The 21,569-nt window shown below is 56.1% G+C and overlaps 2 protein-coding genes across 2 annotated transcripts; both read left to right on the top strand.

The window, feature by feature from the left end:
* Positions 1 to 162: 162 nt before the first annotated feature.
* On the top strand, positions 163 to 10,670 carry EI24 (EI24 autophagy associated transmembrane protein). Its single transcript, XM_035346044.1, has 11 exons — positions 163 to 223; positions 2,043 to 2,190; positions 4,774 to 4,919; positions 6,656 to 6,716; positions 7,562 to 7,628; positions 8,390 to 8,514; positions 8,894 to 9,013; positions 9,152 to 9,263; positions 9,657 to 9,768; positions 9,920 to 9,994; positions 10,304 to 10,670. The coding sequence occupies exons 2-11, from the start codon at positions 2,149 to 2,151 to the stop codon at positions 10,461 to 10,463; spliced, it is 1,020 nt and encodes a 339-aa protein (XP_035201935.1). The 5' UTR covers positions 163 to 223; positions 2,043 to 2,148; the 3' UTR covers positions 10,464 to 10,670.
* Positions 10,671 to 12,218: 1,548 nt separating this feature from the next.
* STT3A (STT3 oligosaccharyltransferase complex catalytic subunit A) lies at positions 12,219 to 21,484 on the top strand. Its single transcript, XM_035346027.1, has 18 exons — positions 12,219 to 12,372; positions 13,417 to 13,540; positions 13,836 to 13,896; positions 14,760 to 14,881; positions 15,323 to 15,468; positions 15,691 to 15,781; positions 16,461 to 16,567; positions 16,973 to 17,137; positions 17,929 to 18,109; positions 18,650 to 18,805; positions 18,986 to 19,077; positions 19,807 to 19,962; positions 20,093 to 20,281; positions 20,356 to 20,472; positions 20,547 to 20,649; positions 20,732 to 20,920; positions 20,999 to 21,114; positions 21,200 to 21,484. Exons 2-18 carry the CDS (start codon positions 13,453 to 13,455, stop codon positions 21,236 to 21,238), a joined length of 2,118 nt encoding a protein of 705 aa, XP_035201918.1. The 5' UTR covers positions 12,219 to 12,372; positions 13,417 to 13,452; the 3' UTR covers positions 21,239 to 21,484.
* Positions 21,485 to 21,569: the final 85 nt, after the last annotated feature.

Here is a 21,569-nt window from a genome sequence, read left to right as displayed (position 1 = left end):
TAACCCCCCATTATCCCCCCGTTACCCCATTACCCACCCCCGTTACCCCGTCTCCCCCCCGCCCCTCAGCCCGGCGCAGCCGCGTTGACGACTGCGCATGCCCCGAATGCCGCCCCCTCCCCCTCCCTTCCCCCGCGGCGCATGCGCAGCCCTCCCCTCCCCTCCCGGGGCGGCGCGAGCTGGGCCCTGCTGCCGCCGCCGCGCGGCCCGGCCCGGCCCGGCGGTGAGTGCGGGGGGGCTGAGGGGCGCTGAGGGGCCCTGAGGTACCGGCCCCGCCGCCTCACGGGGCGAGCCCGGCCCCTGGAAAGCAAACGCGGGCCGGTCTCCGGGGCTGCGGGTGGGGGGGGGGGGCGGCAGGGGCCTGGGGAGGGGCCGAGCGTGTGGGATGCTCCCGTCGGTAACGGGGAGCTGCGAGGCGGGCGGCCTGCAGCGGCGGGTTGTGCTGGCGGTGAGGGGTTTTTGCCCCGGCTGCCTGCTTTGTTCGGGAGGGGCTTTAAGGGGCTCGGTGCGTGCTCGGCAGGCAGCCGCTGGAGCGGGCTGTGCCTTCAGCGGAGGCCCCTGGGGCTGCTCGAGCAGCCCTCCCCTGCCGGGTTCTCGTTGCAGCCCCTGAATTCCTGAGCTCTGCGGAACAGCAGGCACAGGGGTGCGAAGCGCCAAATGCAAGCTTGCGCTGTTGAGCTTAGCCAGGATGCTTTTGTACCTGTCCGAAGAGACATCTGTAGTGAAAGCCTGTGTAAGAGTGCGGGGTTGTGCGTCGCGAGGCACAGGAAGTATTTCCTCGGTAGCCCGCCTGGGTGCTTTTAAAAATAACCAAACAGAATCCCTAAAGGAGCCCTGTACAGGGGATGCATTTAAGGGAAAAGAGGTGCATCTGCGGTGGCGTCGCCCTTGGATCAGCAGCCTCGCGTCGCTGGGGCAGAAAGCATCCTCGTGCCCCTTGTCCCGGTGAACCTACCTGATTCCTCGAGCAGTCAGCAGTGCCGTGCGTGTTTCATAACCGTCCTCTCAGCCCACACGTTCCTGCTGAGACCGCTCGTTCCACGCCGAGCTAACCCGCACCACCTGCAGCAAAGCTGCTCTGCTGCTGGATCTTCCTGCCAGGCCCTGACGTCCGACACCGAGAGGCACCCGTCACCGGCTGCGGGGCCCTTGCTCCTCGTGCGGGACGTTGTTCCCTGCTGGGCTTCATCCCCGCCTGGCCGTGCCAGCTTTCCCTTCCAGCACCCCGCAGCACGGCGTGTTGTTCTGAGACAGGTGCTGGTGCTTAGGAGCGCGGACTCTGCGGGACGCGTCGTTAATGTGAGATGCTGCAAAACTAAAAGGGCCGATCCCCTCTGCGCCGCGTGCCCAAGGGGCCTTGCCCGGTGGGATGCAGCTGAGGGCTGGAGCTGGGTGCTCCGGAGCCGGTGTTGGGGTTGGGCATGCACAGCGCTGCTCGGGCAGGTGTCGTGCCCGAGGTTTTGGAGTGCTGCAGCACGCCGAGGGGAGCTGATGGGGGTGAAATGGTGGTGGTGAGGCTGCTGCTAACCTGCCGGAGAGCTGGTTCAGGAGGCCGCGGAGTGTGAGCTGCATGCAGGGAATTCTCTTCCTGCTTCCGACGGTTGCACGCCACTCCAGCGCTGGATGCCTCTCCTGGCCACACGCTCTAGCTTGGGCTTGTTGATCTTTGTGTAGATCTTTCTGTAGAAGTGTGAAGCAGAGCTGCTGGGGTTGTCGTGCGACTGTCCAGCCTTCGGAAGGAGCCTTTCAGCTCCGTGAAGTGTTTTCGACCTTCCTGTCGTTTCCTCCCACTGGTGCTCGTGCGGTGGCCGCAGCGTGTGGCTGTTTGGCTGTGTTTTTGAACTCAAGTGCTTTCTCAATCAGAAAACAGCAGGCGACATGCCGACAAGAGGGCGAAATGTCCTGCTGGTGTGGCCAAATACTTCTGTCTGCTGAGGATTGCTGGGGTGTGATTTGGCTTGTAATTACCGTGCTCAGACTGATGCGTCAACCGAGATGTGTTGTTTGTGCCTGCCACAGTCCTGTGTTTTCTCTCTCCGCAGACTCCATCCGTTTTCCGCCTCTCCATGATGAGAGAGGCTTGGGTTCGGCTTTTCCCCTCTCCCTGTAGTTGATAGTTTTGGAACCAGAGGTGATGCTGGAGTCAAGATGGCAGACAGTGTGAAAACCTTCCTTCATGACCTGGTCAGGGTAAGTCTGCGTTCCTGGTCCCGCATCGCTGGGACTGGTCTTGTTTGCTGTGGGGACGGTGGGCGTGCCGCGGGGAGCGCCTTCCTTCCCGTGTACTCGAGGGGACGTTACAGAATTAGAAAGAAAGGGGGCTCCAGGTGTATTTTAATTGAAGGTGTCTTCAATAATCTTTTCAATACCCTGGAAAATGCTGTCAGAAGAAACCTCCTGATGTAATTTTGGCTGCTCAGCTTCTTGGAAGCGGTTCTCTGTCCCACATCCCAGGAAGGATTCATTTCATGCCAGCTTGGGGACGGTGCCAGCATCCTAAAAGAGTGCAGCGTGGGTTTGGGGAGTTATTGCCAGACGTAGGTGAGCGCCGTACAGCTGACCGCTCTCGTTTCCCAGCGCTGGGGTGCTGTGTGCTCTCCTCACGTTCTTTTTTCCATGTCACAAGTGGCTCCTACCCAAAATCACCCAATATGTACGGGCCGATGGGTCAGTTCCTGATTTCATAAGGAAAAATGTCCGGGGTTAGTATTTTGTAAGGCAGAGGTGCTGCAGGCGAGCTTTCTGCTCCGGGTAGAGGTGGTGTGGCGCTGAGGCTGTGGGACGCGTGCTCCCTGAGCTTCAGTAAGTGCTTCCTAGGATAATTTCCTCCCACGGTGACCGCTGTGCGCCTGTTACAAAGGGCAAGCCGAGCCTGGGACAGATTTCCTTGGGGCAGAAGTTCCCCTTGGAGCCGTGTGAACAGGGCGGATGCTTTACGGCAGTAAGGCTTCGCACAAGCGCTCCCGCCCCGTGTCAGGGTTTCCCACCCTCGTGACATGATGCGGGGACAGAACCGGCTTTCAGACACTCGTCATTTAAACGAGCAAAGGCTTATGGTGCCCTGGCCACGGCGTAAAGCGGAAGAACCCGTGTCGTTTTGTGATGCTTTCGCACCATCTGTAGGCAGTGGGGAGAGCATCCCGTGTAATTAAGTCCTACCTCACCGGGTACGAGCAGCAGCTTGTTCTGCAGCCTGTCAGCGTACCTGGCTTCAGGATCTGTGCTGTTAGGTCACGGTCTCCGGACTGAACCGGTGGGTGAGCCAGCCAGGCAGTAACGCCGTGCTGGACCCCTGACGGCCTTGTGGTCTTGGTTTGGATGGGAGATTTTGCTGAGGGTGGCAATGATGCCTGCTGGGGCTGGAAATAGCTGCCTGTGGAGCACTCGAAGGTAGCGAGAGGAGCCTTTTAAATGAGGAGTGAGGCAGAGACTTTGGGGCCCTTCTCTGCTAACAGTTTGTTTTGTTTTGCTTGCCGCGTGGCAGCAAGGCTGTGAACGGTGCCCGAGATGTCTGTTGGGGTGGGAGCCCTGCTGACTCGCCTCCTCCCAGGCAGCTCGACCTCAAGCCACCCGCGATGTGCCCAGGGCTCAGCCATCGCTGCAGCAGTACAAGTCACCCAGATGTAAAAGTCACACCAGTCACCCTGCCAGCTGCGGCAAATCGCTCATTAAAAGAAAAAGAAATGGCATTGGCAATCTGTTCAGACGCTCCCTAGAGCCTTGCATGGATGTGGCTGATGTGAGAATGTTTCTGAGACAAAGACAGATGCTTTTATTTGTAAAGGAATAAGCATCAAGCTCGTACAGTCAGGCCACAGGGACTTTGCACATCCTAAGTATTCTATAATTATGTTTTATTGGCCTTAGAAGTGCTGGCAGGGGAAGAAGTGCGTTGTGCCAGACAGGAAAAAAATGGGCTGTGAAAGCTCCGACTCTGGCTTTTGCCAGGGTTATAAATAGAGGAGATTGATGAGAAATCACACCTTTAGACCAAAAAAAAAAAAAAAGGCTTTCCAGTGCTGCTCCTCAAGCCGTGTGGTGATTTAGGTCACCGGGCTGCGGAAAACGGACGGAGCTGCTGGTCTGAGCCTTGGTGCTGGCTTTCCCCTCTCGCCGGGGAGCGCGACTGGCCTTCACCCTTCTCCCACCTGAGGGCAACAGGCGATGCAAGTGGGGGGCTGCTCCCTCATCTGTCCCCCCGGGTCCCTTCCCTGCTTGCCTGAGGGGTCCCCAGCCTCAACTGGGAGTGTGGGCTGAGTAAGGGCAGTGCTGGTGCAAATCCACCTTGACCCTAAGGAGAAGCTGGGAGGTTTTATTCGTTCTTCTCAAGAGTGAAAGCCCAGAGTTCTGCGAGGAGCGGCTGGCATAAAACAGCTGGCTTTGAGCTGGAGTTTGATCCGTTTATCTTTTATCTCTCTTGCTGCTGGTGAGCACGGCCGGCATTTCTTGAAAGCTTTATTTCCAGATTGCTTTATCTGGATGCGTCACAGCACTGCTGTCCTGGGAGTGTTTTTGCTTCCTTCCTTGTGCTGTGAGCCCCCTCCCTGTCCTGTAATGAGCTCTCTGTTAATTTTCTGTCCTGGGCTGCCAGCCCTTCCCCGACAGAGGAGCTGGTAAAGCAGCAGGCACACGTGCAGCGCTGTGCACATGCCTTTGGCACGCGTTTACGTCCCTTTCCGTAACCAGGAGGTGTTGGATGGCCTGGTCAGCCACGTCCCACTCCTGCCCCCCCTGGGGAACGGCGAGCCTGACATGCTTTCCTCGTGCCCCCAGGGAATCAAGGACTCCATCTGGGGCATATGCACCATCTCCAAGCTGGATGCCCGGATCCAGCAGAAAAGGGAAGAGCAAAGGCGAAGGAGAGCAAACAGTGCGCTTGCCCAGCGGAGGTTTCACATGGAAGAGAGGAAGCAAGAGAAGTGAGTATGGGGCCTGATGACACAAATCAGATAATTTGCTTGTTTCCTCTTTGTCTACCAGCTGCTGAGGGAGGGGAGAGAGAGCAACTGCCCAGAGCTCTGAAGAGCGCACTGAATTGCAAAAGCTCTGCAAGTCGTAGTGATTTGGCAGGGCTTCTGCTTTTTTTTCTCCAAATTACCCAACATATCCCAGTGGTCTGGCTAAAAGGGAAGTTGAGGTCAGCGGGGTTTAGGAAATAAAGCCATTATTTTTGCCCGCACTTGTGAAGATCTCCATGAAAGTGTCAGAACCATTAGAGACCTGCAACCTGAGCGTCAGCAGAAGCTGAGCTACCAACGTCTGCGGATGGCTTGCAGTAGAAACCCAATTCATAAACCCAGTTGTACTGAGTGCAAAACCTTAAGTGTGAAAACCATGATGTGAAATGCCCTTTTTTCTACTCTGTGTAACAAAACTTTGGAGCTCGTACTATGAGGTGAGATGACTCCTTACGTTGTTGGAGGGTTGGGAGGATGTAGGCAGTTTGCAGGTACGTACTCTGCAGGGTGAAGCTGTACAAGCCAAAAGAACGTGGATCTCTGAGTTTCCTCTTTTTCCTGAACCTCTCTTGCTGTCTGTCAAAGATGGTTGCTGTTGGTGGTGCCTGGAGTTGGGAAGAGGCAGCAGACAGCCTGCTCAGAGCACGTCTCTCGTCCATGGAATGCGCTCGGGGCAGATGAAGTACCACACTTTCCCAGCCTTGCTGTGTTCTGCAGCCATCTAGAGCAGTTGCATCCACTATGGCTGGGAATGCCAGAATTACATCCGTGTGGGAGCAAACCAGCATCTATTCTTGGGTCTGCCTCCCAGGCTGCACTGAGATGCTTCTCAACCGGCCTGATTACAGTTGGGCTGGCATTTGGTGCGGTTACGTTTGGATGGTAACGTGCCTTTCAGGACTTCCTTACAAATTGTTTTGCCTAGCTCAGTGGCAGTTTGACCTTGTCTAAAGGTGATGGAGAAGTCTCCCATGTCTGATTAGCTCACCCCTCCTATGGCCCTAGAGTTCCCTGCCTTTTTGCATATGTGCATTAACGTTTATTTCAGGGGGACAGAGCAGTCCTGTTTTGCTGTTTTTCTCTGTAACAATATTCCTTTGGTAGCAGAAACTGACTGGAAAAGTCCGCTATAGGCCTACAGAGCTGCTCTCTCTCTTGTGTATCCACAGACGTGTCATATGCAGAGAGAGAAGCTAAAGCCACCCTCAGCTGAAGTGGCTGGCCTCTTCCAAGAACAAAAAGCATCCCAAAGCCTGTAATGTGTTGCAGTAAGGGTTTGAGGGGAACAAAGCTCGAGATCTTTAATAAATGCTTAAAATTCTGTTCCTCTAACTTGACATTCCAAGGATACGTTAAAGAAACCCCAAATAAAAGCATGGCTCCTTTTATTTCATTTAATTGAGGAACTGTATTTAATTTGGGGAATTCTTAAAGGTTGAAAGTCTCCCTGGTGCAGCTCTGTAGAACTGCAGCTCACACGCTGGCTGAAACCTGCTGCGAGTCTGTGCTGGGATTTCTTGCAGAATTCCCACGTTCAGATAAAATCAGGTGTGCTGCTGGCACTGAGTTGCCTGTCTTAGGAATTTCTTCACGTGTCTGCCACGTCAGTGCCCAAAATAGGGGCCGAAGCAGTTGCCATTTGTCCAGATCCCAGGAGCTACGCATCTCTCACTTCTCTCTATCCTATTGCTCTCCAGTGAACCCCGGATCGTGAGCCGGATATTTCAGTGTTGTGCCTGGAACGGAGGCGTGTTCTGGGTAAGTGGGGATTTCTGCTACTTGCTGTGTTCAGATGCTGTGGAAACCAGCGCCCTGCTCCAGGGCTTGTAAGCTCTCAGTGGTGCCTGGCTGCCCTGCGGCTGGAGGGCTGTAGGAGAGGCTGAACCGAGAGGAGCCGTCAGGTTCCCGGGTCCCGATGCTGTATTTAAAGGGGCACAGCACAGAGCTGAAGTGGTGGACTCTCTTGGGAAACCTGCATATTAAACTCCAGCTGCTTTTCCGGGTCTTTGAGGCTGCTTTTCTCCTGGATATTCAACTCCTCCTCTGTTGCAGCCTGGGATACTGCTTTACCAAAGGGAATATTGTTATCTTGAGTCGTTTCCCCAGCCCTGACCTTACCCTGACTGTCAGTATGTTTCAAGAGGCTAATTCTTGATGGAGCAGACACTTTGCAAGCTACCAAATCACCAGCTGCATTTTTCCATTAGTGTGGCAGGGTATGAGGAGTCGGCGTGGGAATGTTAAAAGGAAAGTGCTCAGTCACAGCCTTTGGCTGTATTTAAACAGATCCTTGTGTATCGATGGATCGCTGCCCGTACAAAGGCGTGCGAGGAGCAGGCAGAGGGTCTGCCCTTGGATCAGTAGTTACAGCCTTTGCTGTCGTGATACGTGGACACGAAGCTTTCATTTGAGGCTGCGCTATTTAGGTGCGGAGCAGGAAGCTGCAGGGCAGACCATGTGGCTGTGGAGTCGTGGTGGCATCGTTTCTGCTGTGGGCGTAGTTGGGAGTTTTGGGGTTTCACTGCGCCGGGTGGCAGAGAAGAGCACAAGAATGAACGTGCGAAGGCTCACCAAGAGCTCTTGTTGTTTCTTTCTCCCCGTAGCTTAGTCTCTTCTTGTTCTACCGAGTATTTATACCCGTACTTCAGTCCGTCACAGCACAGATCATTGGTAAGTGCCTTTTTTGCTTTGTACGTTAAGGGGTGCTCAGCGGTCTGTGGGAGTCCCGACACTCATCCCAAACTGCTGAGGCTTTGTCCTGTGAGCTGCTCCTCGTGCTCGTCTCCTTGGGTTGCTTCTCTCCCCCCCAGACACCCCGCTGATGGCACGCTCCTCGTTCAGCAGGATGTGAGAGCAGAGCTTGCCTTGAGGTTGGGCCCAGCCCTTCCCCTGTTGTTTCACATCTTGGTGAAGTTTTACCAAGGCCAACTTGTGGGATGGGTTCTAGGAAGGACACTTCTTGAGGGGGCTTGGACGCTTTGGTTTTCTTGAAACAACAAGGATTTTTTTCTTCTGTCATCAACTGCAAAAAATTATGGATGAGGCTTGAAAACCACAGACAGGCTGTGCTAAACGAGGCTGTGCTTAATTGTTCCATAGAAAATCAGACAGATGGGTAATTCTGCTAACAGACTGGAAGGGCTGACAACAGTCTTTGAGCCCTTCTTGTGTTAGGATCTAGCCCGTTGGTTTTGCCACTCAGTACCCACAGTTGTCAGTAGAGGCAGAATATTTTTGCAAATAAATAAAAAGCAAGTGGGTGGAGGAAGAAATGTTGTGTGTTTTTTTTTTTTCCTTTCCTTGAGTGCTACGGGCAGGAGTATTTCACAATGGCAGAGATGGCTGTGCCAGGAAGCTTGAACATGGACTGGGTTAGTGATCGGAAATGAGGAGGTTCCTCATGTGCTTTTCTCCCTGTTTCTCTCTCAAAGGCGACCCTTCCTTACACGGTGACGTCTGGGCTTGGCTGGAGTTCATTCTCACCTCCATTTTCAGCGCCCTCTGGGTCCTTCCCCTGTTTGTGCTCAGTAAGGTTGTCAATGCCATCTGGTTTCAGGTAGGTGACGGGAACATCGACCGCGTGTCGTGCGAGTGATGGGAACGTCCTCGTTAAAGCTTGATCAGTCAGGAGTAAATCCCCAGGGCACCCTGCAGCCCCTTTTGCTGGTGGTAGGGTGATGGCGTTTTGGCTCCGGATAAAACATTGCACGTCAGGCCAAGAAATGGCGTGAGCCAGCTGTGTGGACCATCTGCCATCTTGGCATCTCTGCACAGAAGGGGGGAAAATTCCTGGTTTGGCCCGAAGAATCTTCGAAAATCTGAAATCCCGTCCTGAAAAGGGGCTTTGGGGGTGTTCTCAGTGGGCAACCACAGCTCACCAGCATCATCTGTCATCTTAACTGCTTTTCACTGAAGTCCCCTTCTCTCTCTTGCAGGACATTGCAGATCTAGCTTTTGAAGTTTCTGGCAGAAAGCCTCATCCCTTTCCCAGTGTCAGTAAAATCATTGCTGACATGTTGTTTAACCTCTTGTTGCAGGCGCTGTTCCTCATCCAGGTGAGACCAGAGTAACGAACCAGAAAGCAACCCATCGCCTGCCTGCGCCACCCCGCACCGTGCTCCGGGGTAACAGCAGGCACGCTGCTCGCCCCTAGGTCCTGAGCACCCCTCGCTCACCTCCCTTTTCTTTCTCAGGGGATGATAGTGAGCCTCTTCCCCATCGATATCATTGGCCAGCTGATCAGCCTCCTGCACATGTCGCTGCTATATTCTCTCTACTGCTTCGAGTACCGCTGGTTTAACAAAGGTGAGTGCTGCCCCCGCTCCTGGCAGGGCCGACGGGGCCAAAATGTTTGCTGCTGGGCGGCCGCTTCCCTGCTCGAGTAGCATCTGGGTGGGCTGCCAGCGGGACCTGAGCAGCCGCAAGAGCCCTGTGTGTGACAAGCTGCCTTGCAGTCGCTGGTGCTGGTTATTGCTGTTCTCTGTCTTGCTGCTCCTACGTGGTTTGTTTTCTCTCTGCTCGTTTGCTCTATTGGACAGCAGCTAGAAGTATTTCCATGCCCTTTGAAGTAGACTGGAAAGAAAGGCTTGCTGTTCTTTTCATTTTCCTCCATTTTTTTTTACAAGGGCTGAAGTGTAAGTAAGGTCTTTTCCCACCATGATAACTCTGGGGGTTGATTTCTGTGGCATTTTGTTCCAGGAATTGAAATGCACCAACGGTTATCCAACATTGAGAGAAACTGGCCCTATTACTTTGGATTTGGCTTACCGCTGGCTTTTCTCACTGCGATGCAGTCGTCCTACATCATCAGGTGGGTCTTCAGGAGGGCAGTTTGCTGCTCCCAATGCAGAGCCCATACACTTCTCCGCTCCTTTCCTGCATCAGAGAACTTCACCCTCATCCCCAGACATGTCCTCACAGAGGCCACAAGCAACCGAGGTGCCTTTTCTCTTTTCTTCCAGTGGCTGCCTCTTTTCCATTCTCTTCCCTCTGTTCATCATCAGCGCCAATGAAGCAAAGACCCCTGGCAAAACCTAGTAAGTAGTGGCCTGGGGAAGCTCCGTGCTGGTGTTAGATCCAGGACAAACGGATGGTAAATAGGGAACAGCGCAGGGAGAACAGAGACTGCCCGTGCTCAGTGGGTGAAAGCATGAAGGAATGGCAGTGCTCGGCTTCCTGTACCCACTTAAAAGCTGGGGCAATTCCCCTTATCCCCAGAGGAAGGCAGGGCAGCCTCTGCCCCAAGCAGTGCGAGGGCTGGAGGGGGCTTCTCGGCACGGGGGTAGCACCAGGGAGAGCCTGGGCCGTCGGCAGGCGAGAAGCTCACCAGCTCCGTTCCCTTTCAGCCACTTCCAGCTCCGTCTCTTCTCCCTGGTGGTTTTCCTCAGCAACAGGCTCTTCCACAAGACCGTTTACCTTCAGTCCACCCTGAGCAGCACCTCCGCGGACCGGCTGCTGTCCCCCCAGCCATCTCCTGCCAAACACAAGCCTGCTCTGGGGCACTGAGCCGCAGCCGGCGGGGCGACGGGGCACGGGCTTCACCTCAGCAGCTAGGAAGGCCCCGGGGATGGCAGGACGCAGCCTGCCGCGGTGCCTGCGCATCCCCCGCTGCCCAAAGCCCTGCACGCGTGGTGGTGCGGTGCCCCCCCTGAGCATGCAGATGGGAAATGTGGGAAAAGTCTGGATTTTTAACACCTTTGTGAGTTTGGAAAAGCTGGGCTCCCTGTGCTTGTGTTCTAGCGTCACTGTCCTCCCCGGGCAGTGCTGTGTGCGTTCTCCCAGTGCCATCTCTCCCTTCCCCTCGATGGACGGTTTGCAAACCCCGGTGTGCCGCGTTCCGCTGGGGCACTTGAGGAATCCGGCTGGGCTGCAGCTTATTTGTGGTGGGGCTGGTGGCTGCCATGGGCGGGCTCCAGGGACGGTTTTTGGGGTGAATTCAGGGAAAATTTGACTTCAGACACCGTTTTCCACAGCATTCTCCTCAAGACATTGGCTGCTCATGGCTTGGACTGGCGTACACTTCGTTGGGTTAGAAGCCGGCTGGGTGGCCGGGCCCAAAGAGTTGGTGAATGGGGTTACATCCAGCTGGAGGCCGGTCACGAGTGGCGTCCCCCAGGGCTCGGTACTGGGACCAGGCCTCTTTAACATCTTCATCGATGATCTGGACGAGGGGATCGAGTGCGCCCTCAGTAAGTTTGCAGATGACACCAAGTTAGGTGCGTGTGTCGATCTGCTCGAGGGTAGGAAGGCTCTGCAGGAGGATCTGGAGAGGCTGGACCGATGGGCCGAGGCCAATGGTATGAAGTTCAACAAGGCCAAGTGCCGGGTCCTGCACCTGGGGCACAACAACCCCAAACAGAGCTACAGGCTGGGAGATGAGTGGTTAGAAAGCTGCCTGGCAGAGAAGGACCTGGGAGTGATGGTTGATAGTCGGCTGAATATGAGCCAGCAGTGTGCTCAGGTGGCCAAGAAGGCCAGCAGCATCCTGGCTTGCATAAGAAACAGCGTGGCCAGCAGGGCCAGGGAAGTGATTGTCCCCCTGTACTCGGCTCTGGTGATGCCACACCTCGAGTACTGTGTTCGGTTTTGGGCCCCTCGCTACAAGAAGGACATGGAGGTGCTCGAGCGAGTCCAGAGAAGGGCTACAAAGCTGGTGAGGGGCCTGGAGAACAAGGCTTATGAGGAGCGGCTGAGGGAGCTGGGGTTGTTCAGCCTGGAGAAGAGGAGGCTCGGGGTGACCTTATTGCACTCCACGGTACCTTAAAGGAGGCTGTAGCGAGGTGGGGGGTTGGTCTGTTCTCCCACGTGCCTGGTGACAGGACGAGGGGGAATGGGCTTAAGTTGTGCCAAGGGAGGTTTAGGTTGGGTATTGGGAAGAACTTCTTTACTGAAGGGGTTGTTGGGCGGGGGGATGGGCTGCCCAGGGAAGCAGTCACCATCCCTGGAGGTCTGTACCAGCCGTTTGGCCGTAGAGCTCAGAGACGCGGTGCAGGGGGGCAGCAGGCAGCGCTCGGTCCGAGCGGGACGCGGGGCTCCCCTCCCCTCCCCCCCCGCCTGTGCAATCGGCCCCGGGCCCGGCCCCGCCTCCCCCACGTGGCGGCACCCACGTGGCGCCCGCCGCTCGCTTCCGCATCCGCCCACGTGACCCGGCGCGCCCCGCCCCAGCGCTCCCCGAGCCGGGACGGACACGTCACTGCTCGCCCCCGCCGGCCCCGCGCTCCGCCAATCGGAACGCCCGGGTCGCGGCTCGCCCTTCGCCCTCCGCCGCGCGCCCCGCCCCGTGGCCAATAAGCGGCGGCGGCGTTTGAGTGGCGTCGGGGCGAGCCAATGGCAGGACGATGGGCTGCGGGGTGCGGGAGGGGGGGCGCTGCGCGGGGCGGATGGCCGGGGCGGCGGGGCCGAGCGCAGCGCCAGGGTGAGGGCCGCGGGCGGGGGCGACCGGGGGCGGCGGGGCCCCGGGCCCGGGGGGCGGGCGCCAGGGTGAGGGCCTGCGTGTGTGGGGCCGGGCCGGGCCGTTTGTGCCCGTGGGGCTGCGGGCGGCCGCCGGCCGGGCCCGGGCACCGGGAGGGGACGGGGGGGAACGGGGGGGCACGGGGGGGCGGCGCTGGGCCTGCGGTGAGTTCCGGGGCTGGGGGCTCCCGGCCTTCGGCGGGGGATGGGGGGGGTGCAGGCCGCAGGTCCCTCGGGGCGGTGGGGGCGAACCCGTTCCCGGCCCGGTGGGTGAGGGCGGTGGGTTACCAGCCGGGGTTCTCGCCCAGACCGCCGGTACCGTGCGGCCGTTCCGCTGCCGCAGCGCCCGGCGCCGGGTGCCGCTGGTGCTTCCCCCCCCGGGAAGGTCAAAGCGAGCAGCCGAAGCCCGGTGCAGGCCGAGCGCCCCGGGACGGGCGCGTCCGGCGGCGGTAACGCGGTGCGGGCGGGCGGGGGCCGCTCGGAGCCGCCTGCGAGACAGCGCCGGGAACGGGGAGAAAAGCCCCGGCGAGAAAGCGTCAGCGGCCTGCGGGCTCCGGGGGGCTCGCGCGGCTCGGCCGGGGAGAACGGAGCGCTGCGGCTTCTGCTGCTGAGAGCTCACGCCTGGCTTTCGTTCTGTACGCAGGTGAAGCAGCACGTGCTCTGCCCCAGGGACTGCCCGGTCCCGGAGAAGTAACGGCCCCCGCCGAGCTTCGGGGCAGCCCGCCAGGTGAGGGGCGGCTGCTCGGGGAGCTGCGCTGGGGCTGAGCGCCAGGGGAAGGGGCAGGACGTGGGGAAGGAAGGGCAGGGGCCCGGTGCTGCGCGTGCTGCGGCTGCGGGGACGGTGCTGGGGTGGGAGAGGGGTGCGAGGAGGAAGGCCGGGGAATCGTGGCAGGGGATGCGGGGCTGACAGCCCGCGGCAGGAGCAGGGCCCGGCTTTGGGAAACCTGTGGAGGTGTGCTGGGGCTGCAGGTTGGCTCGCTGTTTGATCCCCTCCCTTGCTCTTGTCCAGGTGTTCGCGCGTCCTCTCTCTACCTTTGATGTGACAATGACCAAGCTGGGGTTTCTCCGGCTCTCCTATGAGAAGCAAGACACTCTGCTGAAGCTGCTCATCCTGTCGATGGCAGCAGTGCTGTGTGAGTCTGCACCCGGGCACCTGGGGTGGCTGCTGGGACCCTGGGGTGGATCTGCCTCTGCTTCTCCCTCTGCTTCTCCCTCCCTCATAGGTCATCAAGGTCCCGTCTGTCTTCAAAGTGCAACTTCAGTGAACGTTGGGATTCTTTTAGTACCTGTTCTTTGAAAACCGTGTCTTTAAAACAACCAGTTTGAGACAGAAACAGTTTTCATCCAGCGACGAAGTGGATGAACCTAACATGACTCTGGCTCTGCGAATGCTGAAGATTCATTCTGTCTTTTCTTCTGTGTTTGCAGCTTTTTCCACGAGGCTTTTTTCTGTCTTAAGATTTGAAAGTGTCATCCATGAGTTTGACCCGTAAGTGTCTTCTCTCTCATTCCATGGGACCTGCTGGGTCTTTCTCTTCTGGAGCACGTGGATGTTGAGTGCTGTTGGCTGGAGTCTGTTTGCTCCCCTTTGAGGATGGAGGATTTGTTCAGTACAAACAGCTACGTTTTAGTTTTCCAGACCCAAAATTGACTTCTCAGATCCCAGGACTCTTTCTGGAGCCCGGATCTAAGTCAGGGCGATCGCCCGACACTGCTTTAACGCTGGGCTGGGGATGTTCTCTACCTGAGCCTGGAGGGAGGGCTCCTAGTACCACCTGCATTGCTGTCCCAGGGTTGTTGCCGATTAAATCAGAAGCCAGGGAGAATGACACCTTTGCAAAGTGACTTTTAAATTTGCTAGGACCAAAGTTGTTACCCTGCAGCAGAGGGGAAATGGAGTAAAATTATCGTGCCCACGCTGATGGACGGAGGATCCCCTGCGGCCCTGCTCTTTCTGGTGGTGTCTCAGTATGAGTAAAGCAAAGGCGTGTGGCAAAGTGCCATTGCCTGGAGGCAAAGAAGCCTCCATCTGCGCAGAGAATGTGTGGCCAGCCCTCGGAGCTCTCTTAGCCATAGACTTCAGAGAAGGCTGCCCAAACGCGTGGCTTGCTGCAGAGGCACCAGGTGCATGGGCAGCATTCACCGCCAACGGCACGCGCAGCGGTTTCCTCTCCACGTTAACTGATCAGGAGTTTCGCTTATAACCTAACTGCTGGGCATGCAGTTTGGCCTGCCAAAGCTGCCCTGCTTCCTGAATGCTCGTTAAGAGCTAAGATTGTAACCTGAGGCGCCGTGAGCAGTCAGCACACGGTGTCTGGGTGCGGAGGTGCTCAGAGCTTCTTGCTGTTACAGGTATTTTAACTACCGCACGACCCGATTCCTGGCAGAGGAGGGCTTCTATAAATTCCACAACTGGTTTGATGACCGAGCATGGTACCCCTTGGGCAGGATTATTGGTGGAACTATTTATCCAGGTAAGCCAGCAGGCTTCTGCTAAAACACACCTCGTGCCATGCAGAGCTGTCAGGGTGTGGGTTTGGGAGCAGCGTTCAGGGTACGTGGAGCAGAGCGGTGCCTGGAGCTGCTCTGTGCAGAGAGCAGCGCGTCAGACTCCTTCGCTCACCCGCTAGCAGCAAAATGCAACTCTGATGGCAGCGAGGCAGAGCTTCCATCGTTTGGAGGCAGCTGGGCGGTGTCATGCTCCACTTAAATGCATCTGGGTTTCATTCAGAGCACCAGCTGGGAGAGGAGGGCCGTTTGGGGTTGCCCTTTGTCAAGGTGCACCAGGCAGCAGCTCCTTGCTGCTCCGTCCCTCCAAAACTTCTGTCTGCCCTGCTCGAATGGCACCCGAGCAGCCCCTGGTGCCACCAGCCAGCCAGAAGCGCTCTGCTGACAGTGTCGTGTGTGTCCCACAGGCCTGATGATCACATCAGCGGCCATCTACCACGTGCTGCACTTCTTCCACATCACCATCGACATCCGGAACGTCTGTGTGTTCCTGGCACCCCTCTTCTCCTCCTTCACCACCATAGTGACTTACCACCTCACCAAAGAGCTCAAGGTGCGGGGAAGGCCTGGGTGTGCCATGGGGCGTTCTGCTTTCCGGGGGGTGGGCTGCGTGCCTCGTTGCCAGCTGTTGCTCAGAACTGACAACTCCTGGAAAATGGAAGATCTGTTCTGAAGTTTCATTCCGATGCTCAGCTTGCCTTCCTTCGAGGCACGTCTGTGCGTAGACAGCCAGAACCTCACAGGCTGACAGCTTTTCCTTCCCTCTGTTTGCCAGGATGCCGGGGCAGGACTCCTTGCCGCTGCCATGATCGCGGTTGTGCCTGGATACATCTCTCGGTCTGTGGCTGGATCCTACGATAACGAAGGTGAGGTGGTGGCAGCCGGAGCGGGGAAACCTTTAATGGCTGTTGTGTGCTGGGAACTGCTGGCAGAGCTGCTGCAGCGTGTGACGAGGAAGCATGCCAGGCCTGTGAGGTGCGAACCAAATGGTGCTGTTCTGGGCTGGTGGCTGTTCTCGGTTGAGAAGAGGGAGGATGTTTCCACGCCCAGTTCCCCAAATATCCTTGTTTGCAAGTCAAAAAGAGTTTTGCCACCTCCTCAGAGTGCTTAGCGTTAGAGCTGTTCAGCAGCTCCCCCGGGCTTTTGTCTTTGTTCCAGCAATGATTCTGGGACTGGCAGAGGCAGCGATCTTGTTGCTGCCACCTAGGGCAGAGGAAAATCCAGGTCCCTTTCCCCTGCCTGAGCTATTAGGGACCACGTAAGGAGTCAGTGTCCAGACAGGCTGGCTGGTCTGGATGGAAGAGGCCAGGTAAGCTGTTACCTAGAGTAAAACACAAACATCGCTGTGTTTCCATCCAGAAATCAGATACTGAAACCATTTTCCTTGGCTCTTTGTGCAAGGTGCTGTTCCGCCCTCTGGTGAAACAGCAAAAAGATAGATGTATTTTTTTTATGTGATTGAGTGTTCTGGTGTGCCCCAGGGATTAAATGGCATTTCAGGGCAGATGTCAGCTTGCTTTGACCTTGCCATGTCTTTCCACCCAGGTATTGCCATATTCTGTATGCTGCTGACTTACTACATGTGGATCAAAGCTGTAAAAACTGGCTCCATCTATTGGGCAGCAATGTGTGCTCTTGCCTATTTCTACATGGTGAGTGTTCCTTTTCATGGCACCGAGGTATTTCTGACTCCAGGGGACTGCTCCCAGTACGGTGACCGAAAGCATACGGCATGCAGTTCTTGTGTCTGTGCATTCAGGGAACTAAACCCCCGTACAGGACTTGGTGTGAAAATGAAACAAATGCTGTCTTTGTTAATTTCCACTCACCAAAACTGAATGCCGCAGCGTTTTTTGTGCAAGGTTTTATTAATAGCATTGAAAAATCTGGGCTTCTGACAGCTGTGACCGTTACCAGTGTCCTCCTTGGGGAGAGCGGATCCCAGGGTTACAGCCGAATGAACGTGCTGCGTGTGACCCCAGCAGAATCAGACGTGCTCTGAGCCCTGCCATGCAGTGCGTTCAGCCCTGAACTTGCATTTTTTTTTCTCTTGCCAGGTCTCCTCGTGGGGCGGCTACGTCTTTCTGATTAACCTGATCCCCTTGCACGTTCTTGTGCTGATGCTGACCGGACGCTTCTCCCACAGGATCTACGTAGCCTACTGCACTGTCTACTGCTTGGGAACGATCCTCTCTATGCAGATCTCCTTTGTTGGCTTTCAGGTGGGGAACAGAAGGATTTGGAAGGCAAGGATGGTTGTAGTTCAGTGGGTTGTAGCAGAACTCTGAATTGGCACCTGGTTTCTCTTCTTGCCTTTGCCGTGGAGTTTGCAAGTGGGTAAGACAGACTTCCCAAGTCTAGGCGCTGTCACACAGGTTTGTAGTAACAATCAGCAACATCAGCAGCAACCAGCCTTTGGTGGTGCCTGCCTGAAATGCAGCCGTTCTTCAGAGTGAGAAGAACGTGGGTGTACTGCTGTTGTTGGTTTAGGGCAGGTTGTAAGGCTGGATGCCTTTCAAAGCCATCAGCTGCTAATAACCTTCCTGGCACTGGCTGTCTCTCATGAAAAAGTTTCCATTTTTAGTGCAGGGAATGCTCACGCCAGCACACATCTTAATACAGCAGGGAAAACGCGCGCTCTTTCTGAACAGTCGTCTGCATTTTCAGGAGAACCAGTCTAAAGCACTGCCTGTGGCTCACCTTTACCAGCCTGGCATGTGGAATCCAGGTCTTTTGGGCTTAAAAAATTAAACATGAGGAGAGGATACAAGCATGAAGTTAGGCTCTCAGTTATTTTTCCTTGTGAATTCCTGTCTGAGGGTTAAAGCTGAGATAAGAGTGACTCGCACCAGATGTGCCGTTCACTGTCTGCAGAAGGTGATGTCTTCCTGTGACTTAAGCAGTTATTTTGCTGAGAAGTGATTTGTTTATGTATTAAAAAAAAAAACTGGTATCGGGTGTGACTCAGCTGTTGTTCTGCACGGTGTCTGACCATGCTCTCCCCTGCCTGCAGCCTGTCCTCTCCTCGGAGCACATGGCTGCCCTCGGTGTCTTCGGCTTGTGTCAGATCCATGCCTTTGTAGACTACCTTCGCAGCAAGCTGAACCCGCAGCAGTTTGAAATCCTCTTCAGGAGCGTCATTTCCCTGGTTGGCTTTGTCCTCCTCACCATCGGGGCTGTGCTGATGCTGACAGGTAGGCTGAGATCCCCGGCAAGGCCCCGCTCATGGCTGTGATGAGCGCGGTTCACTGCTGGCTTTGCCTCCTTTTGGTACTTTGAAGAGTGTGCTGCCTGTTGGTCGTGATTTTGCATGATTTGCTTGCACTGTGGTTTCAGTGCCTGCAAGCTCTCCTCTAATGTGGAGGATGGGACTTGCCCCAGTTTGTTCATTAGGAAGGAAACATTTAGAATGCGGCCGTAAGATCTGGGCGCCGGGTGGTGCCAGATGCAGAGAAACCGGCCGTGACTCACGGGGCACGCTGAGCTGATGCTTCAGAAGCTGAATGCTGATCTGTAGTAAGAGAGATGCTACAAGGTGTCGGTTGGATGAGGGAGAAGTCTTTTAAGGATAAAATTGCACTTTATTTCCTTTTTAAAAGAACAGTTTTGAGTAATGGAGGTGTTAAATGAGAATTGCTCATTCAGCTTTGCGCGTGCTTCCCTTAGGAGGGAATGTCTAGGCATTGCTGGCTGTGCTGCGCTGGGATCGATCGTGACTTTATCCTCTTTGCTAGGGAAAATCTCTCCATGGACGGGACGTTTCTACTCCCTGCTGGACCCTTCCTATGCAAAGAACAACATTCCCATCATCGCCTCTGTCTCAGAGCACCAGCCCACCACCTGGTCCTCCTATTACTTTGACCTACAGCTCCTCGTTTTCATGTTCCCAGGTGAGCCCCGTGCTGCTGTGGTCAGACCCCCAGGCACACCCCAGGTGTGTTACATCGCTGTGCAAAGCTGTGTGGAGCAGAAGCGGGTCATGGTGTGCTGCCTGCCCCTGCCAGCTGGGTTTTGTTTCAGGCAGCCGATTGCTGAGGCGAATCTCACCTATTTCTCTTTTCTCTTTGCAGTTGGCCTCTATTACTGCTTCAGTAACCTCTCAGATGCCCGCATTTTTATCATCATGTACGGTGTGACCAGCATGTACTTCTCTGCCGTAATGGTGAGGGCTGCTGCCTGCGGAGTGCCGGTGTCACGGGTGTGACCAGGGCACGAGCAGGATGATGAGATGGTCTGAATGGAGTTGGCTTTTTTTCTGAATTTGTTGGTAATGTTTGTTCCTCCCTGAGCCAGCTGAAACTTTCATGAGGCTTTTCTCCCTTCCCTAACGCTGGTTGATGTACCCCTCTGTGCAGTGAGGGAATCTGACATTGCAAAACTTGCTGGTTTGGGCCTTAATGCGCGGCCTTTTGAGCACTGCGGTCTGCGACTGGCTCTTGGGAGGAGCGGGTGAATGCTTTTCCTGGTCTCCCATAGCTGACTTGCAAAACACAAACGAATTCTCCGGGTGTCCAGGCAGGACTTAAGACAAACCACTGCTTATGAGCCCATTAGGACTCTTGCCAAGCCCTCAATACAAGTTGATTTCTGTGTGTGGAGGCATCTGTTAATTCCTGGCTCCACATTATAATCCTAAAGATTGCCCACGGCTGTTAAACTGAGGTCATTTCTGCATGTTGGCTGACTTTGAGGACTTCAGAGAACCTCCCTTGCAGCTCTGGTCCTCCAGTCTGTGTCCTCTAAGAAAATCACCCATGGGTTTCTCTCAAGGCTGCTGTTACTGCTGAATTTGAGGCACAGGATGAGGGACTGCACGTCATTTCTCTGTTCCTCTGCTTTCTGCCCAGCTTTCCTCTCCGACAGGCGCTGACTGTCCTGCTGTTGCCCGTAGGTGCGTCTGATGCTGGTGCTGGCCCCGGTGATGTGCATCCTTTCCGGCATCGGGGTTTCCCAGGTGCTGTCCACGTACATGAAGAACTTGGATATCAGCCGACCAGACAAGAAGAGCAAAAAGCAGCAAGACTCCACTTACCCCATCAAAAATGAAGTGAGTGGTGGGCCAGCTCGTGACGGGGAGAACTGGGGGGAAGAGGAAAGCGGCCACTGGTCCTGGTGGGGATGAGTGCCGGAGGCTGATGGCCTCTTCCTGGGGTGCTGATGCCAGTTTGCTCTACAAGGTTGCCAGCGGCATGATCCTGGTCATGGCTTTCTTCCTCATCACCTACACCTTCCACTCGACCTGGGTGACCAGCGAGGCGTATTCTTCCCCGTCCATCGTGCTGTCCGCCCGCGGTGGGGACGGCAGCAGGATCATCTTTGACGACTTCAGAGAAGCTTATTACTGGCTGCGCCACAACACGCCAGAGGTAACCGCGCGTCAGCCTCGGTGGGCGGCAGCACCTGCTGAGGCACTGATGGCACGTGTGGTGTCTGGGTGCAGGACGCCAAGGTGATGTCCTGGTGGGACTACGGCTACCAGATCACCGCCATGGCCAACCGAACCATCCTGGTAGACAACAACACCTGGAACAACACGCACATCTCCCGGGTCGGTCAGGTAGGTGCTTGCCCTGTGCCTGCCCCCCGCCCCAGGGGCTCCGCATGGCGCGACAGCCGCTGTGTCCCCTCCAGGCAATGGCATCGACGGAGGAGAAAGCCTACGAGATCATGAGGGAGCTGGATGTCAGCTATGTGCTGGTGATATTCGGTGGCCTCACCGGGTATTCCTCCGACGGTAAGGTCCCGCAGTGCCCTCCCCCTCCCCAGTGCCTCATTGGCCTCTGACCCCCAATGCCTCGGCCCCCATCGCCTTGCAGACATCAACAAGTTCCTGTGGATGGTGCGCATCGGGGGCAGCACGGACACGGGCAGGCACATCAAGGAGCACGACTACTACACCCCCACGGGGGAGTTCCGCGTTGACCGAGAGGGCTCCCCGGTGCTACTCAACTGCCTGATGTACAAGATGTGCTACTACCGCTTCGGGCAGGTCTACACCGAGGCCAGTAAGTCCCCAGTGCCACAGCCATGCCCCAAAGGCCTTGGGGACGCGGTGGGACAGCGTTGCCTCTTGTCCCTTGCAGAGCGGCCACCGGGCTACGACCGGGTGAGGAACGCTGAGATCGGGAACAAGGACTTTGAGCTGGACGTGCTGGAGGAGGCGTACACCACAGAGCACTGGCTGGTCCGAATATACAAAGTACGGGGGTGGAACCAGCCTGGGTTTGGGACACGGTGCAATTCCATCCCGGTGCTCCCGCAGCCGAGCCTTTCCTTTCTTGCAGGTGAAGGATTTGGATAACCGCGGCTTGTCCAGGACGTAGAGCTGCTGCCGGCCGAGTCGCCCACCGCACTGACCCAGCCTTTGCCTGTGAAGCAGAAATATTTCTGATTTTCTGTTTTTTTGGGGGTTGTCTCTTTTTTTTTCCTTTTTATACCGTTCATACGCGCAGGAGGAGCCGGGCCGGCGCTGCCCAGCATGCGCGGCTGGGATTTTTATACTCAGTCACCGAATCAGGAGGAACGGCTTCGCCAGGGCTGATTAAAGGGGAATTACAGGAAAACGACCAAAACGTGGTTTTTTGCCTTTTTTTCCAACTCCGCTCCCGTTCAGGGGGCGGGGGCGGTTTTGTTGCTCTCCGGCATTTCGCGGGA

Source organism: Oxyura jamaicensis, chromosome 24 (genome assembly GCF_011077185.1).
Source record: "Oxyura jamaicensis isolate SHBP4307 breed ruddy duck chromosome 24, BPBGC_Ojam_1.0, whole genome shotgun sequence".
NCBI classification, from domain to species: Eukaryota; Metazoa; Chordata; class Aves; order Anseriformes; family Anatidae; genus Oxyura; species Oxyura jamaicensis.
This window is presented reverse-complemented; position numbering and strand designations above follow the sequence as displayed.

Bases quoted from the DNA above. Each gene is read 5' to 3' on its own strand.
- EI24 (XM_035346044.1), top strand. From the start codon at position 2,149: ATGGCAGACAGTGTGAAAACCTTCCTTCATGACCTGGTCAGG. The intron at 9,014-9,151 runs GTGAGACCAGAG...TTTCTTTCTCAG, and splicing joins AGGCGCTGTTCCTCATCCAG to GGGATGATAGTGAGCCTCTT. The intron at 9,769-9,919 runs GTGGGTCTTCAG...CTTTTCTTCCAG, and splicing joins CAGTCGTCCTACATCATCAG to TGGCTGCCTCTTTTCCATTC.
- STT3A (XM_035346027.1), top strand. From the start codon at position 13,453: ATGACCAAGCTGGGGTTTCTCCGGCTCTCCTATGAGAAGCAAGACACT. The intron at 15,782-16,460 runs GTGAGGTGGTGG...CTTTCCACCCAG, and splicing joins TGGATCCTACGATAACGAAG to GTATTGCCATATTCTGTATG. The intron at 20,921-20,998 runs GTAAGTCCCCAG...TGTCCCTTGCAG, and splicing joins GCAGGTCTACACCGAGGCCA to AGCGGCCACCGGGCTACGAC.